The 17,945-nt window shown below is 42.1% G+C and overlaps 1 protein-coding gene across 3 annotated transcripts in view; it reads right to left on the bottom strand.

Annotated features, from left to right (window-relative positions):
• The window catches only part of TMEM168 (transmembrane protein 168), a 20,533-nt gene extending 3,811 nt beyond the window's left edge, over positions 1 to 16,722 (bottom strand). The window contains exons 1-4 of one of the 3 annotated variants that reach the window (XM_026039288.1): positions 16,670 to 16,722; positions 13,028 to 14,294; positions 3,397 to 3,539; positions 1,538 to 1,812 (exon numbers count right to left, since the gene is read on the bottom strand). In XM_026039288.1, coding sequence (XP_025895073.1) covers positions 1,538 to 1,812; positions 3,397 to 3,539; positions 13,028 to 14,164 — 1,555 coding nt within the window. In that variant the 5' untranslated portion in view covers positions 14,165 to 14,294; positions 16,670 to 16,722. Of the gene's footprint in view, positions 1 to 1,537; positions 1,813 to 3,396; positions 3,540 to 13,027; positions 14,295 to 15,563; positions 15,621 to 16,064; positions 16,080 to 16,669 lie in introns of those variants that run through there. The other 2 variants (XM_026039289.1, XM_026039291.1) reach the window with 2 other exon arrangements.
• Between the last annotated feature and the right edge of the window lie 1,223 nt (positions 16,723 to 17,945).

The raw sequence follows: 17,945 nt of genomic DNA, 5'->3' as shown, positions 1-17,945 counted from the left end.
GTCCATTTCCCATGAGTTGGGCCATCCCATGGGGCTCGGCTGCATCCCTCTGCTCGCACCTGGCTGGGGAGCCGCTGTGGCCTGGGTGTTTTTAGTAGTACAGACCAAGTCTTCGAGTATCGTGCACTGCCCCGCAGCACATCTTACAGCTGCCCTACACGAAACTGCCCTCCAACAGCTAAAAGGCCTCCAGATCAAAACTGCCCTGCAGAGGAACAGCTTGGCACGAGCAGCAAAGCTCAGACCTGTCGGCTCTAGCGCAGATGCCCACGGAGATGTGACCAACACAGGCAGAACTCAGAGCACAAACCATGCAGTGCAACTCTGCCTCAAGAAGATAGAAAAACCTGCAAACTATCCACAGCACCCCCAGTTCTGTATCAGCAASAGAACAAGGCTAAACCTACCAAGGACTGAAAAGGCTGAGTAGATTAATCAAAATAAAAAATATATAGATTTGAGGTAAAAGTGCATGTCACAGAGATCCAAAGGGGACCAGGAAGGGGAGGAACAGTGAGGTCTAAGCCAAACACAAACAGAGCACTAACCCAACCCCTGGGGCCGGCGTGTGCAGCCTCGAGGCCGCGCGGCCCCCGAGCCCAGGGGGCCAGCAGGATGTTGTGCTGGTCGTGATGCAAGGCTGGCTGTGTGTTCAAAGAGCTGCTCTCCCAGCGCGGGCTGGGCCCCTGCTGCCGGTTTATTCTGGTACTTTCATCTTTTACAAAATGCACAGTGTGTCTTACAGACAGCAAGCAGCCCTTCACAGGTAGCCTCGCTGACACCATGTCATACAAGGGGCTCAGYGGTAAATGGGCTGGCTCTCCTGGGCAATGTAAGGAACAGGAAGATATTACGGTTAGTCCTTACAATGAGGAAATTTCTCCCAAAATACAAGGGAAAGGTGTCTTTAGAAGAGGAAGATGTCATTTCCACTTACCCAAATAAAAATAGGGACACTTAAAGTTAACTTGTTGAATTGTAAGGAGAATAAGAAACCAGACATACACCTGATGTGCACCATCTGTAAAAATAAGTGCACATCTGGGATGAGCAATATTTGCACCATTTTGAGAACAACTATGAGAACAGCTACCTGCAAAATGAACTTTTGTCAGAGTGACGAAAGACTAAAAATGACACAGTTCATAAAGTAACAAACCTGACTGCCATGCTGAGCCAAAGAAGGAGCTGCTGCTTCACATCTGCATAGAAAAGGTGTCTCCTGCATTGCCTCATTCCTTCCACTAGTTCCATTCAACCTGCAACCCTGCCAAATGTGGTGKCTCCTTCCAGGCTCTCAATCTCTGAGCAGCCAGGCTCTGTATATTATTCAGACCTCTTTTCCTCTCTGATAGCAGCCTGAACAAATCTCTTCTCCAGRGCTGTGTTTCTGTTCCATTCTGGACAGACAGTTAATAAATGTGACCAAAACCAAAAAAATTCACAACATGGTGTGATTTTTATAAGAAAGAATTCACAGATTTGGGAAGTCTATCAACGCCACGACTATCAGCAAGAAATGTCCAACCAGAATTACCTGCTAGTGCCCATTCGCCAGTGCCATGYGAGTGACCACTGTAATACAAAATATAGGTATCGTGCCTGGGTCCGTCCACAGTCCGAAGTTCAAGAAAAGACTTGATCTTGGAGTGCAGCGTATCGAAGGACAGGCCGCTCGTRGAGTAGTCACAGCCGTACGTCTCAATCATGTGATAGGCAAAGAACCTCTGGATGGCATTAAGCATGCCTGTAGACCTCAGGTTTAGCTCTTGCACGTGCTCGGGTGGAAGAAGAGTTGGTTGGCCATCAGGGCTAAAGAGAGGAAAAAGAGTTATTACTATGATTTATTCTCATTTCTTGCTTAGTGGACTGATACACATGGGTGAATTTGTGTTCAAATGGCATGTTTTCTTCCTGTGGCACGTTTCCTTTCTTTCCTATGGAACTTCCTTCCTGTGGCACGTTTTCTTCCCTATGAAGGAGCACTGCGCTACATTCAAATTTGGTTGAAATATATAGTTAATAAACAATTCAAAACACTGTATTTGAGCAAGGGTCAAGCCTCCTCGTCCCTTCTGCCATGCTTCAACAATCCAACACGTGCTCCTTGCTCAAGGCTCAGACCCACTCGGCCAGGTCGTGGTGCCACCATGTGCAGCTCATACATACATATATGTGTATATATATTTTTATGTATATAAAGCCCCTACATTCCCAAATGCAGAGCTGTCTTAGTTTTTGGAAGTCTTTCTAACTACTCATTAATCATGACGTCCTCCTGAGCAYGTGTTCTCAGAAGGAGAGGAGCTTTCATCACTTTACCATCAACGCAGCAATGCTAATGCTAAGGGGCCTAACAGAGAGCTCTATCAAATCCATTTCAATTTATGCTGGAGTACATAGAGGCACAGATTCTGTGGATGAAAACACAGAAATCATCTTTTTCTACTAACACAAAATACAATTTCTTACATATCTTCTTTATGTGCTTGATGTGCAAGTCTATATGAAAGGTTTAATCTGGTTTCTTTTTTGGTCTAGTTACTTAAACTTTGGATCTCCTCAACTGTTTAGCGCTGTTTACAAAGGTTTATGTTCCACTACAACAATTATTTTATTTCTGTTATAATGTACATTTTTTAAAATCCCTAACAATAATTGACTTGCTGGATTTTTGTTTTTAATTAAGAGAAYGGGCGCCCAAGGGTTGTAGTTTCAGGAAGCTCAGGACGTTGTTTTTACAGTACTTTACACTAGTTGCACACAACAAAATGAGATCAGTATCTTCAGTTTCTTTTGCCCTTAAACTTTTCCCATTTTCCACTGAATCTCTTACATGTACACATAAATGAGCAAGCAGTAATAGCATAGAATCTTCCCAAACATTTTTCATATGGGAACATTTATACTGCAAAAAAATCTGCTGTGCACATAACTGTGTACAGTTACAGTACAAATCACAGTACAAATAACTGGTATGCAATCTAATGGCAAATATAATCTTAATGTATTTTAAATGCAGCCACCATCTCAGTTAATACAGCTCGAAGTTATTTTGCACAGGGATTGATCTGTTAGTTTATTAAATCTCCTCACATGTAATATCTGCACCGAATCAAGTGCACTAATCCTGTTTGGCATAAGATAAGGACTGTGCAATTTGCTTACGTGAGTTGGATGTCCGAAGCATTTATTAGCTTTTTAAAATCAATTCAAAGTTATATAAAAAGTTGCAGTTACTCAGACAGGCGAAGGAAAGGAAAAAGGTTATTCAAAATTAGCCAGTTATTTAAATTGGTGCTTAATTACGGGAAAAGGCAAGCAACAGCCCTGCAGTGCCTGCCCTGGGCATCAGTTCACTCTTCCTGCTGCGATGGGAAGCGCGTGCGGTGGTACCTGCAGAAGTTGGTGGGGATCACAACCGCATAGCCAACACACGTGCCTCCCAAGCAGCTTCCCAGCTCGTGGAACAGCCCGTGAGCCATCGACTCCAGGGGCAAGACGATGAGGAAGGCGCTCATGAAGATCCCGTTCGCCGGCTAAAAGGAAAACACACAGCTTTATGTATCACTTGAAAAATCCCTTCCTGTACGTTGGCTGTGGTTTTATTAATGATTCCCTGTGTTTTAACAAATAGAACTGCATCCCCAAACCTGAAATGCAAGCTGTTATACCTAATGTACACCTATTCTTCCACATATATCACACAGGGAGGCACTCTGAAGAGAAACAAAAGGCCGGTTTGGGAGTTGGGGTACAAGGTGACTGTAAAAGCAGGGCCCACTCTTGTGAAGGGAATGGATTTGAGAGCACTCTAACTGGTAGAGGATTTTGATTTAAAGCCCTATCATAGCTTTGCTTTACCATTTAAGCAGAGCAAACATATTCTATGGGATTACTTATGTACATAAAGTAAGCGGTTCTGCAAATAACTGCAGGATCAGGCGTTCATCAGACAAGCACAACTGTGAAAAAAGAAGCTGCACGTGGCCATTTGAAAAATGAAGTTGCAACTGCCAGTAGCAATAAAATAAAAATGTGACCTGCAAATGCCAGGTGTTAGTAAGAGGCAGATTAGATAAAGATTCCTTTCATTTATTTTAATATTATGTGACTAAGCTTAATGAAGTATTAAATACATTAGAAAGGGGAGAAACAATATTATAATATATAATTCATCAAGAACTTTAATACTATGGTATGGATATTAAATTAAATAATATTTCTGTTATATGGCAAAGAAAATAAGTTCACAGGCACAGCTTCCTGCCACCAGATGACTCCTGCAACCTCCCACCACACTTCTTTGTTAGGTCCTTTTTGAATACATCTACAGTATTAATGATTTTCTTTTGATCTGCACATTGCCTTACAGTTCAACACTCTCAGCAATTTGGTGTGGACTAATTCAGCTTAACACAGACGCAAATCCATTTAGGATTTGGAAAGTAAATCATACGGAAAAGTTCCACCAACGCCAACTTAGCTCTGCCCAGCACAAGGCAGCCTAACCCAGCTACGCTTAGCTTTCAAACAGAGACAGTGTTACCTGCTGTGCAAGAGCAGCGTTACCCGTGTCACCTGCTGCCTGCCCTGAGACAGAACACGTGTCTGCCAACTGTCCTAGTCTTCAAAAGTGTCCCGGTACACTTTCAATGTAAGGATTTCACCCAAATGCCCTTGAAGGGGCCACAGAAATACTTTTACCACAAATAAACCACTGAATCTATTAACTGAGTATTTATCACAAACTCCAACTTCTGAAACCACCTTAAAATTATACCCCATAGATCCCACTATGCTTTACCAAATGAAACAAACACAGCATTTATTTGGTTTCTAGTTCTGAAGAGTGATGTGGGAAAAAAAAATGACACTGAGCGGACGGCAAATCCCACCAGGTCACGAGCAAGCGGAGCTCCCCTACACTCCTCATCCCAGAAGCTCCAAATAACCATCCCAGAAGCTCCAAATAACCTGGCAGCTGCTCTGCTCACACTCAGGCTTCCAGAATGGGTGCAGGCACAACAGCTCCCTGGCCGGTGACACCTCTGGTAAGAAACCCTGCGACCAGATCTCACCTGAGGCAGGACCGTTCCATGTTCTAGAGATAAAAAACTGAATATACAGGGTTTAAGGCCTCTCTATTAATGGTACACACACATAAGAGGAGATTCAAAGTCATTTTTAGGTACATCATTTTATTAGCAATCCCAGCAAGCAGCTTGCATCGTTCCAGGTTTATTCCTTTCCTCCTTCCAGTCTGTCAGTATTCAGGGGGTGAAGGTCGAAGCGTGAGTTTGCAGATACAACACGTTGAGGCCACGTGCACAGAGGCACCCACCTACTGCTTCTTGTGTTTGGCGGCTAAGAAAAGCTTCCAGATTTTCTTTTTTAAAACATACAGTTACAGAAATGATCACAAGACTGCAAAGCTCAAAGCAATATAGTAATTATGGTGCAGCCTCAACCTGTTTTTGTTGTCAATACGAGAAAGATCTTGTCTTTAAGGAAATATATTTTCACAATATATCAGCAGGGAGCAGCCACTTTGGTTATTCAGTTTCCCCAGTACACTACAAAATTGACAAGGACTSAGAGCAGCAGGAATAAAAACTCAGAAAATTAAAAACATAGTAAAAAAACTAAAGTTCTCAGAAAACCCAGAACTCAGTGTTCATTCTATAGAAGCTTAGTACAGCATGAGAAGCTGATGAAATACTGCAGCTCACTGGCTATATTAGATTGAARATTTGAAGAATTACTGTTGCAACTATAGATGCTATAAAAATAAGTTGTTTTAAATTGAGAAGAAAAAAGATAGCTGGTTCTGCAGAGACTTAAGCACCTATCTCAAAAGGTTTCTTACTCATGATCTTTTGGAAACCTACATGGTCTTTTGGAAACCTGAAAACACATACTGGAAAATATTATAATGCATTTTTAGAACTATGAAAAAGCAATATAGCTTTTCTATCATATAGAGATGTTTTCTGAATCTTGTTATAACTAAATGCTCTTAATATGACAACAGGGTTTTGATCACAGTGAATATATGTGAATATATGAATATATATAACAAAGTTTAAATTTTTTGGTGAAACACTTGATCAGAAATCAGAATATCATAATGRCTACTATCATATCAGAACAAGAAAAAGCAGACCCAACAAAAAACTCTGAGAACACTTTGGTTTTAGTATTTCTAATTTTCTCTTCTAGATTGAATATTTAATGCACAAAAATAATGTAGGAACACTTCATTCCAATTTGTTGCTCTCTGAACATTTTAAGTTGAGCATCATAATATCCACAAGTTGATTTTCTTATCACAAGCCTTAAAATGGTGCAGTAGAGCTACAGTTTTCAGAGGTGTCTAAATAACATTATTCACCTAAGATTTGTCAAGATTCACCCACCTAAATATTTGGATACATTGGAAACTTAGTCTCTTTTCCAAACCACATTAAGGATTGGGGGGGGAATGCTTTGAAAATGTATCTTAAACTAGTAAATTGTTAAAGTAGCTGTTACATTTTCCAAAAAGGCTTTCTGGCATTAATTGCAACATTTGTTTTAGCATGAGCAACTTGCATGGTGCCCAGGGACATAGAATTTTTTTTCAGTTGCACTTTAGGTTTTCAGGAAAGAAAATAGTCTGACCTTTTATACTTAAAATGTACTTTAAATAAACTAGCTAATTGATTTTAAATAAACTACTAACTAGTGAACTGGCAGTGATTTAGAAAGCAAGCAAAGAGATGCTGGCATTTGCTGTCAGCATTGTTTGAACAGTTTAAATATTTCACTAAGAAATATAAAATTGATTAAGGATGTTTGAAACAACTCTAAAATGAGATAATATCAAGTATTTTAACTCAGTGCTGCAAGTACCATGGCTGGTGACATTTTACCATGTCTGAGCTACAAGAATTTAAAATAAATAAATAAATAAATAAAAAAGCAGCTAATGGAGTTAATAACTTAAAGAGGGCTCTCTCTTTGCAGATAACAGCTAACATGCCAGGTGGAGAGCGACAGAGCCTTGCTGAAGGCAGCAGAGCTGAAGAGTGCTCTGCACGGAGCAGATGGCACCGCACACAGAGGCAGGGCTCCGAAGAGCGTCCGCCCCTGCCRCCTTCAGCCCATCTTCACCGGGACTCGGTGCCCCGAGGCTGAGCCTGCAGCACGGCCCTGCGCTCAGCGCCCACACACAGGGCCCTCTCTGCAAGGCGGGAGCAGCCACCTCCTCTCTTCAGCCTTGCTTTGGTTTTTTGGTTTCCCTTTGGCTGTCTTCTTCTAAACGAGTATTAGTTAACACGTCCTGTGTCCTCAGCTCAAGCTGGAAAAGGAAAAATCCCTTATCTTGGCTACTAAAATGACTGGCAATAAAAGACGGGCGAGATCTGTTAGCAGTACTGCCTTTCTGCACACCTTAGTTTTTCATCTTCCTGCTAAATGGAACTTTGTTTAAGCAATAGGAAGAACTCAGAAGTATTTTCAAACTAAGGTTAATTATTTATGGATGGGGCAACTCTAATCCTAAGGAGAAAATAACTGCTGAAAGTGGAATGATTGTGGAAAAATATTTAATAATAGACCATAAACCCTACATGACTGATGGAAATAATGAGGAAGAAAAGAGTTAGATTCACTTAATTTGAAAGGCAGTTACAAAGCTCTATAGAAAACTCCTTCTAATTAAAACAGAAATAAATTTATACACAGAAATGAACTAAGATTACATTTACCCAATGAATACAACTTGTAAGACTTACAAAAATGCATTGGGGTATTTATAAGGAACAATTCTGCCTTGCTTTCCACTATTCAAGCTCAAATACATTTCCCTATTTTTACAGTATATCCCTATATAGACTTTTTATACAAGATACATAACACACACACTATACATGCATTATATATATGTATACCCCCCCAATTCTGCTTAGCTATCTGCCGTTTAATTTCACAGAACTTTAAAAAAAGGGGCACTCCATGAAGGAAAATGGGTAACAAAGGTAACGTGATAACTAGTCTGCAAATGTCTGAAGGGTGTCTCATTCCAAATGAAAACAGGAAATACACATTACAGGTAAATAAAGAGGAGATAAAAGACAAAATTGTAACGCAGATCCACCAAGGGATATATCCTTATAAACAAATCATTTAATGAAAGAACAGTGTCTGGAGAACAATTACACATTATTCTGACTATTAGGACATCATTGAGAAAGTCTAGAAAACATTTTGAAGAAAGGAGTCCTCACATTACCTGGCAGGCTGATCTTAATGGGTTATGTTGCCAGGCTCTGACTGCCACTCTGTTCACAGCTCATGCATTAGCCTTTGTACATTTGATACAACAAAAATGGAGATGGCTTTTGATGTAAAAAAGACATAAGTTTCAATTTGAGATTTGAATTTAAAAGTTTGAATTCTGAAATGTTGAAACTCTGACAGTGAAAGGTAAAGCAGAAATTCCATTCTTTAAAGTAGCAATGGATATTTTCTTTCTCTTGTCCCAAAGCAACACCGGTGCTGAGTCCCCAGCATTTTGCAAAATGTGTGCAGAGAAAGAACATTTATTTGCCTTTGAATTGGTGTGACATACATTAAAAACAAGCAAAAGGAACACAACCAATCACTCCCTRTTACATGATGATAATGGGGAATGCTCTGAGTTTAAAATCTAGTTAAAAGAATAGACCTTACATGGAGTCTACCCTCACACACTCTCTCTTAGGCAGGAGAGGCACAGCAGTCAAGTCGCTAGGGATCTGCCAAGGTTAAGAGGACAGCTTTGCAAAGCTGGTGCCCCCTTCACCAACTGAGGTGCCTTGGAGCTGCTGTCACAGGGAGGCTGGTGCCGCAGGGACTGCGAAGAGGGACAGGACAAAGCAGAGGGATCCCGCGGGAGCTGCCGGCAGCCAAGCCAGGGCTCGAGCACAGGCGGCAAAGGAGACAGCAGCAAAGGAGACTGCAAATGGGGCGAGTTTTCTATTAGGAAAGACTAGTGGTGAGCAAGGGGAATGCAGGGTCTGAGAGCTGAAATGGTAGGGGAAATGTAAATTTATAGATGAGCCTAGAAATAAAAACTGAAACACTGAAGTCAAATCAGAAAGGAAGGGAAAACCAAACAGGGAAGGAAAGAATGAGGGGAAGTAAAGATAATCTCAGAAAGAGAGAAGAAAAATGCAGAACGGCGCAGCTCGTTGTGCCATTTGTGCCAAACTATGGAGAGTGGCCAGAGCACACAGCAGAGCCTCAAGGAGAAAAAACACACACACATACAAAAGCTAGGCAAATAAAACCTGAGGAAGAGGGAAATAAAACACAAGACAATAAGGAGAAAGTGACAGAAGAAAAAGTGGATATATTTCGTATCTTAATTTGTATAATTTGCATATATTCATCTGACATACTAACATAAGTACAAATAAGTAAATAGGGAAGTTAACTATGAAGAAGCCTTACTATTTAAAAAATAATCTGTTTTTAGTACAGTTACTCCTATATATTATGAACACTATTATTTTACCAGCCCATAAAATTCTTTATAAACAAGGATAATGTACTCAGAGTACTTGAATGTATTACCTATCTCTGACGTGGTTTGTTTTTCCCTTGGTAATATTAAATACAAGCCTTCTAGGGAGAATATTGCTCTTAGGTAATTCAGAAAAAAATCAGTGTCATTTCTTCAGCACAGACTGCTTAACAAAATCTGATTTTAAGTTTCTGAGAAAAGGTTTCCTCAAACCTTTCCARGAACTTTGCTTGCAAATTCAAAGGCCTTTCTCTGCAAATCTCTCATCATTTTATTAGTCTCTGAAAGAAATCATGTCCATCGTTTGCAGGATTTCTGCTCCATCGAGTGCCAGCCAGGGGCTTGATTGCACATGAGCAACTGCTGAACTGAACAAGTAGCTCCTGGTGTTGAAGAGGCCATGGACCTGACTAAAACTACATAAACGAAGGTGAAGACAGGGGCAGAACAGTTTCTGGAGATTTATAAGGAAGACTGTCACCAAGTTTCTGCTGACAAGCCAAGGCATCTTTCCTTTCCAGCCAAAGCAGAGGTATTCCCAAATGCTGACCATGCCACAGCCGGAGAGTATCCTCCAGAAAAGCAGCTACTCTGTTTYTAAATGCAACCACCAAGTACGTGTGGTGTTTCGGAGTACTCCAGCCTCTAACCAGAGGTGGCCAAAGGGCTTCCGGAGCCAGACACGGCCTCCACRTAGTACGTAACTCTCGGTGGATTTGTCTCCATGAACTTGTCCAATTCTCTCTTGAGCCCTCAGCATGCACAGTGCTCTGTGATAGGTATTACCTGTGTTAAGTAGACTCTCTATGAAGAGGTTTTTCCTGTCAACTTGGTTCCTCTTAGTTTTTGCTTCGGAACTGATTGTTTCTAGTCTCTTATTGTTTGTAYTCCCTTATATTACATGTAATATTTTTTTGCTCATCATATCTCCCTTTAGCTATYGTTTCCATATAGAATGGCCCTAGCTTAGTTGATCCCTACACAGAAACTGTTTCATGTCTTAGATGATGCCCTTCTCTGAGTCTTTGCCTGTTTTTTTCTCTGTAAGATGGGAATTAAGAGTTGCATAATTATTCAAACTACTATGGATTGATACAGTGACAAAATGAGTGACATCTAGTCCTTCCTAACAATCCCCCAATACACCAATCCCCAATAGTGTTTTTTTACTACTAATAGCATCAAGATGATGTTTTCATGGGAAGGCACTCAACACAGCCCTAAGATCTTTTCTTGCTACATCTTGGTCACTACCTTTTTCGTACAACAAGGATTTCTAAGAAAAATCCCAAGCAAACAACAACCCACTAAACATTTAGCAATAACTACCGCTTTTCTCAAAAGAAACACAGAGAGTAGTCTCTGACAGTCTGATTTGTCTCTTTAGCTTTTAAAATACGGTAAACAATCCCAAGGAAAGCACTCACTTGCTGCAGAAATTTGTTTGCTGTGTGACATTGAGCTTGCTCAAACTCCTATGAATAGTAGACTAAAGTAGTCCAGCAGAGAATTCTGAACTAATGTCCTGAGGTCTGTTGCTACCCACTATAAAGAAGAAAAACAACTGGTTTCTTTCACCATAAAAATAAATAAATAAATAAAATGTCCTACTATCATGCAAACCACATGCTTATATATCTTTGCTTTCTAATTCACAATTRTTTTGGTACTCTCCAGAAAACTATAGAAAAGTCCACAGCTTTTTACAACCACCACATTAAAAAGCAAATTCACAAGCCAYGTCCTAGCCATGTCTGATAACATATTTCATTTTCTGACAGCAGATGAAATAGGCAACAGAGTGATTTGCAAGGCAAACATCACATGGTTGAGGTAGAAATGCTTCTAGTTGGAGACGGAGACAACTGCAGTCAGTCAAAAGCTAATTCTTTAGTTCTTTTACCATAAATAAGGGATAAAAAAGTAAAATGAAAGGAAATGTAACTATAATTTTCTACTAAAAAATGATTAYAGAAAAAAAGAAATATTTTTTCTGAGTAGTTTGTTTGATGCATTTCATTTTTGCCACCCCACTCTTCGATTATGCCTCTTCCCACTGAATACACACATACTGTGCCAGACAGAGATGATGAAGATCGGCTTATCCTATTTACAAAATGAGATGCTAGAAATTGAAATTAGTCAACAACAAGCATTAAAATTTCAAGTGAACTGCCTACTTGTGTCTTGTGAACTCTGTCCAGCATAAGTGCAACAGCACTTCTTCAGAATTAGAGATGCCTGAAAATAATCAAACATATATACAGCTGCAATTATTTTTAGGCATATGACAGAGACAGAAAAATACACAAAGATACAAAGAATTATCAAAATGAAAAGGGAAACAGTAGCAAGATGAGCATGAAACCACATCGATCAGGCAGCTAAATCCTGTTCAAGGCAGGTATTTAACTCCAGCAGACAGACACCGACTCCACAGGACGCCAGAAGAGCCTTCCTCTCTCCAAAAAGCCAAAGTAGAGATGGCAAGAGATTTATATTTTTGCATCATACAATAATGATTTGCATTTTGTTTGATAAAAACCACTGAATTCTCAGAAACACAGAAGTTAYCAGTGTTAATACGCTGATTTATATCTTAATCATGTCTGTCCTCCAAATACTAATTTCTCTCTAAGGTGCAACAGCACCTTTTCTGTAAATACATTTGGAGGAACATCAGGGATACGAAAGTGTGTTGTTTTTGATCAACATCTTAAAAAATAAACCCAAACTCCCACTCTGCTGCAACACTGCCTACACATCATCTTTAATATAGGGCCTGAACAAGAAATTTGAGAAATGTGTATTTTCTGCTAAAGAAAGCACATAGGCCTTCATTCAAAGTCCAAGATAAGCAGACTGGATAATTTTAAGAACTAGCCTTTCAGATAATATATCCTGTGACACATAAATAGATTGCAAAGCAAGGCATCGAGCAGCACGAGCACATATTATAGCAACAGTTTACCAGTTTGTCAGCTGTCTCTGGCTTAACACTAACACTTATGTTCAAAGAGAAATTCTTGAAAACTGTGTTCTTAAAACACAGCTTGCTGTGGTTCCATAGTCTGYAAGAAATGTCCTCAGCATAGTGTGCGCTGTGAGGATGCAACGCTGAGATTTAATTTGAAAACAAATTTTATGGTGCAATGAATTCAAAAGGAAGATATTTTCACAAATAGGTAAATATATAACTTAAAATACTTGGCATGCTTCTTTTGTGCTTAAAGCATCAACTCTTCTCATTCTGGCCGCGTAAGGTAGCAGGTAAGCTCCAGCTGCCTCACTAGGCCACACAGCAAAGTGTTCAAGTGTTGAAGAGYTGAAGAATGTGTTTTTGAACCCTGCGGTTCCAGCACAAACTTTGAAGTACTGAGCCACAGCACACGCCAAATGTCAYAAAGATTTTGAAAAGCCAACAATTCTCAGGAACACTTGCAGGAAGGAGATCAAYATAGAGAAAACATTATTTACCTGCCAGCATACTGCCCCCAACACAGCAGTTGCGACGAGGCTGAAGAAGACCAGTTGCTCTGAAATTAAACAGAAGTGACGCATTCCTTTAGATGCCATAACTCTATCGAGGCTGTTGTTCTCGGCCCTGTGGGTATAGTATACCTTGTGACAGTCATTTAGTTTTGTGTGAAATCCCCAGAGGGTTATCAAAAAAATAACGTGGCAGATTATCCAAAAAATTCCAAAAATAGAAAACCCGGGTATTACAAAGTACCAGAGATCCAAGTCACCCAGTTTGAAGGCTGCAAGAACGAAAAAGATAAGTTCAACGACTCCAATTGAGATGACAGAAAGCCTTCTGCAAATTCTGCCACGGTACAGGTAGGGCTTCCACCGCTCCGTGACTGAGAGCCCGCTGAAGTAAACGTCGAGCAGGGGATCTGAAATCAGGCAACTGAAGAAACACGCCAAGGCAAACGGGTTTGTGGGAATCTTCAGAGAAGGGAAAAACAGCAAGGATGCAAGAGCTCCAAAAATTGCCAAATTTGGAATTGCCAAAAAAGACTTCATACGTAAGTCAATAATCAACATGGCCAAAGCCACGACCAACAAAATAATGCTCATGGATTTTTCTACCAGCATAGTTGTGCTGGCAATTGCAAACCCAACCAGTTCCAAAAATTCAACTGTTGTCAGCAGAGTCGGTCGGTGATGGATACAGCCACAAATCCTCTCAACCAAAGCACATAATATCCGTAAAACAATGGCAGAAAGGAGCAAATACTTAGTAGCTTCTTCTTTCACATCATTTTTGAARGTAGAATTGTTAAGAAAACAGAGAAGGCCAAGCAGAAAACCAAACCAAAGATTGGAGAGACTCAAACTTGCTGCTTCCATTGAAAAATAGTAGTAGAGGATGCTGGCAATTCCAAGAACAAAAAGCCCCAGGATAAATATCACCAAAATCAATGCATCTGCAGTTTTCTCCCATCTGACATAAAGGCCCATGCAAATGGCAACGAGTAAGTTGATTCTGGCAAGGTAGCCCAGGTATCTGACAGACGAGTGCATGTTCACTTCTCTGTTTGCTTCTTCTAGCCTTGTCATCGCTGCGTAGAGACAGTGGCTAACGCAGTAACGCAGTGACCTACACATGTAAACTGCAGTTAAGGGTTTTTACCCGCTTGACTGAGAGTAAATAGTTGAGTTTCATCCAATAAATACAGCACAAGAGCCGGCTTCTGTAATAGCATTTCAAAAACAATGGTCCAGAATCACTGAAGTCCTAGAAAAAGAATGAGAAGAAGTGTTAGTTTTCGTCTTACACTACATAGTGATACTTGTCTCTACTTCTCAAAAGGAGAACGGAAACACTGGAATATCAACTACCTTGGCCATATTCAGGGACAAAAATTTTGGTTTTTCTTAATGTAAAATGAAATYTCTGTGTTACAGGCTCACCCTAATCCATTTTTTTTCCAGGAAAACAAACAAAATAATCAGGACAAATATTTACAACACAAGCTCCCCTAACCAGAGCCAAACAAATGTTTTTTTTTTTTTAAATAGACATAGTAATATTTTTAGAGGGAATACTGAAAGAAAACGCAGACAGGGAAGTCTCACTAGAGACCATTATTATTTTATGGGATAAGTATCTTGCTGATCTGAACAGCATCCTGAAATGTGGGAACTGCTGCAATCTTATTAATGTTTAATCTTACTAAGTTTACACTTAACCAAAATTATAAATTGCTATAATTAAAAGTTAAAAAGTTAGTGAGGAAATTCTACTTCCACCAAAACCTGCACTTCACTATATCTATTGATAGTTGTCTTCTTAAAACAAATCTGTAGGGAGCAAAGTACAAAGCTCTCTGGTTAAAGGCACACAAACTGGTATTTTGAATCAAATGCCCACTCCGTACACAAAATGTGCTATAAGAACTAAGTACCTTCACTCAGAGTATACACTTCTTGAGACCCGAACTCCATACCTAGAGAACCACATGTATTTCAGATTTTTACTACTTTTGTGCCWAGAAACTCTAAAGCAGGAATCACCGAACAAATAGTTCAGAGCCTATACTGCCAAAGAAAGCGAGACGAGACACAACAGTGATATAACAAGGAAAAAAAAAAATCAGTATCATTATTTTTGCCCCTCAAATTTTCTTGAGATGTTTCACAAATTAAAAAGGGCCAGGAATAATCCTCCCACATTCCTTTAGTTAAAATTTACTGAACTCCTGGGTAGTACTTATATTTTAAAACATAAATCATACATGAAGTTCTTCATAAAATGTTCATCTAAGTGTGTGATTACTCAGGTTATGGGCACAGTCCCTARCAAAGAAGATGCACGTGAGGCCTCTACGGTTTTTGAGGTAACTACCTAATTGCCCAGCTCCCTAAAGGGGTAATAGTGCAACAGAGCAGCCAGCGTCTACAGAACATTTAAAACCCCTATCACAGCTTGCTGCCTTCATTCAGGGAGCTGGGGGAATCATTAAGCTTTGACATTTTGCTAACTGCTTTTTGGTGGATTCCTTACACTGAGGAAACTGCTGAGCAGAAAGGCTGTGAAAAACCACAACCCGAACCAGGAATTTGAGCTCCTCCTCCCGATTTCCTATCAMATTGGCAAGAAGGTGCATTAGTAGGGCACGCTAGTGTCTCTTCATTTGAAATATGYGAACATTTTGGGGGGTGACAATGGAAAAGGTTGCAGTTCCATGACATTTACTAAACACAKTGTATAAATACTACCAAGTTAGTGTAATGTGGCAATACAGACGCTTTCAATGACAACTTCCAGTATTTGATTTATGCCATTTGTTATTTATCCCTCTTTAGGCTCTGAGCACAGACTAATCAGTTTTTATTTATTTGTTCATTTATTTTTAATCTGATATCCTCAACATTTCAGGTTGCGACTCCYGAGTTACATATCTAACCAAACTATGTTTAAATAAAAAACAGCAGCAAAGACAAAACGAACAAACAAACAAAAATCTATTTTCAAATACTCCCCATCCRGATCGCAAAAATTTACGTTTTTAAGCAAAATCGGAAGCAGACTCCAAAAATCAGATTTTGACAGAAAACCGCCCCCAAACTTTTCTCTGCGCGAGGCAGCGAGGTTCCCAGCGGAGCCTTTGCCACGGGCCGCCCGAGGAAGTTGGGAGAAGGTCAAAGCGGAGCCGCGGGAGCAGTTTAAGGGCGGCCGGCTTCCCGGCGGCGCGGGCCGGGCCGGGCCCCCCTTCCCCGCAGCTGCACCCCGGTCCAGGGCCCGTTTGTAAGTAAGTAAGTAAGTAAGTAAGTAAGTAAATAAATAAATAAATAAATGAGGGGGTAGGAAGCGCCCCCGCGGAGCGTCTCTATTAACGCGGTGTCCGGTCYGCACGTTAACGGCCGTTTAACGGCCGCTGCCGCGAGGCAGCCCCCCCGGCCCGGGCCGAGCCGAGCCGAGCCGAGCCTCCCGCGGGCGGGCGCCCCCGGCCGCCGCGCCAGCCTCGGTGCGGCCGCCCCGCAGCCACCGGGGGGCGGCCCGACCGGCCCGGCCCGGCCCCGACCCCGACCCGACCCGGCCCGGCCCGGCCCGGCCTGTCCCGTCCCGCTCGTGCAGCCCCGGCCCGGCCCGGCCCGGCGCGGCCTCACCGTCCGCAGGCGCGCGGAAGCTCCCCAGCCCCCCTCGCCGCGCCGCCGCCATGTTGAGGCTGAGGGCGTCCCGCCTACGGGCGGCGCGAAGGCTCAAACCGCGCCGCGGCCTCGCGGGCGGCGCCGCGCCGGCACGCGGCTGCCATTAGTTATTTAGTTATTTTTAACTTAATTTATTTATTAACTTCTCGCTAGGGTGCGTGGGGCCGGGCCTATCTCCCGTTTCTGCTGCAGGACGCTTGGGGCCGGCTCAGCGCCGCAGCCGCGGCCCGGGGCGCCCGCCGTTGGCGGGGCCGTTGGCGGGGCCGTTGGCGGGGCCGTTGGCGGGGCCGTTGGCGGGGCCGTTGGCGCCGCGAGCCCGGCCGCAGCAGCGGGACGCTCTGGCACCCCCGCCGGACCCGGCTTGCTTTCCCGGCTGAATTCCGCGGGCAGCTCCCTGCCAGGAGCCGCAGTTACCTCGGAGACCCCACTTTAAACAACCCGCCTAACAGGCTCCCAACTTGCATGGTAATAAAAACCTGAGAGGTTAACTAACAGAAAACTGTGGATTGCTTAGCGAAAAATCACCCACTTGAGACGCTTTAACAGCATCACGGACATACCTAGTTGCTGCTCCACCTATTCAGCTATGATTTAAGAATGCCTCGGAAGCAACTATTTGCTAAACTTCTTGGAGAACACAGTTTTATCACTTGTAARTCAAACAAGGTCCATGGAAGTTTAACCAAGCTTTCCTAAAAATCTTCCYAGTACTACACGGGATTAAAGCAATGAATTTAAAATGAGGAAAGAAAGAGCAGAGAATCTATGTTTTTAGCCCAGCTACCAGGAACTGAGTCATGGAGATGGAAGTAAAAGGATTTGGAATGATGACATTTTAAGGCAAGTCAGCAAGTGTCTCTGAAGTGAGAAGGGAGGGAAGACCATGCAGGAAGCAATATTAAGAACAGCCGTGAAATCCTGTTTTTTTGAACTTTGCTGTGAAGTGAGAGACCAGAGCGCAAGAGCCGTGGTCTGCAGCGAGTCCCTGGAGCCGCACGCCGGCTCCGCAGAGATTTCCCTGGGACTGGGAGCCCTGGGGCTCTGGCGGTTGCTTTTCTCACTGCCTTCCTTTTCTGACCCCTCCAATCCCACAACCACCGCACAGGAAAATACACCAACAACCTCCAAGGGCAAATGTACTGCAGGAGCTGCCAAGGGAGATGCCGGAAAGGTAGAGGGGAAGTTCAGAGCACAAACAGATGCACCAAGGGTGGGAAGAGGGGACCGGTGTGAG

Source organism: Nothoprocta perdicaria, unplaced genomic scaffold, assembly GCF_003342845.1.
Source record: "Nothoprocta perdicaria isolate Ctin4 unplaced genomic scaffold, notPer1 scaffold_227, whole genome shotgun sequence".
In the NCBI taxonomy this organism is placed as follows: domain Eukaryota; kingdom Metazoa; phylum Chordata; class Aves; order Tinamiformes; family Tinamidae; genus Nothoprocta; species Nothoprocta perdicaria.
Note: the sequence above shows the minus strand (reverse complement) of the source record. Positions and strands in the feature narration are given on the sequence as shown.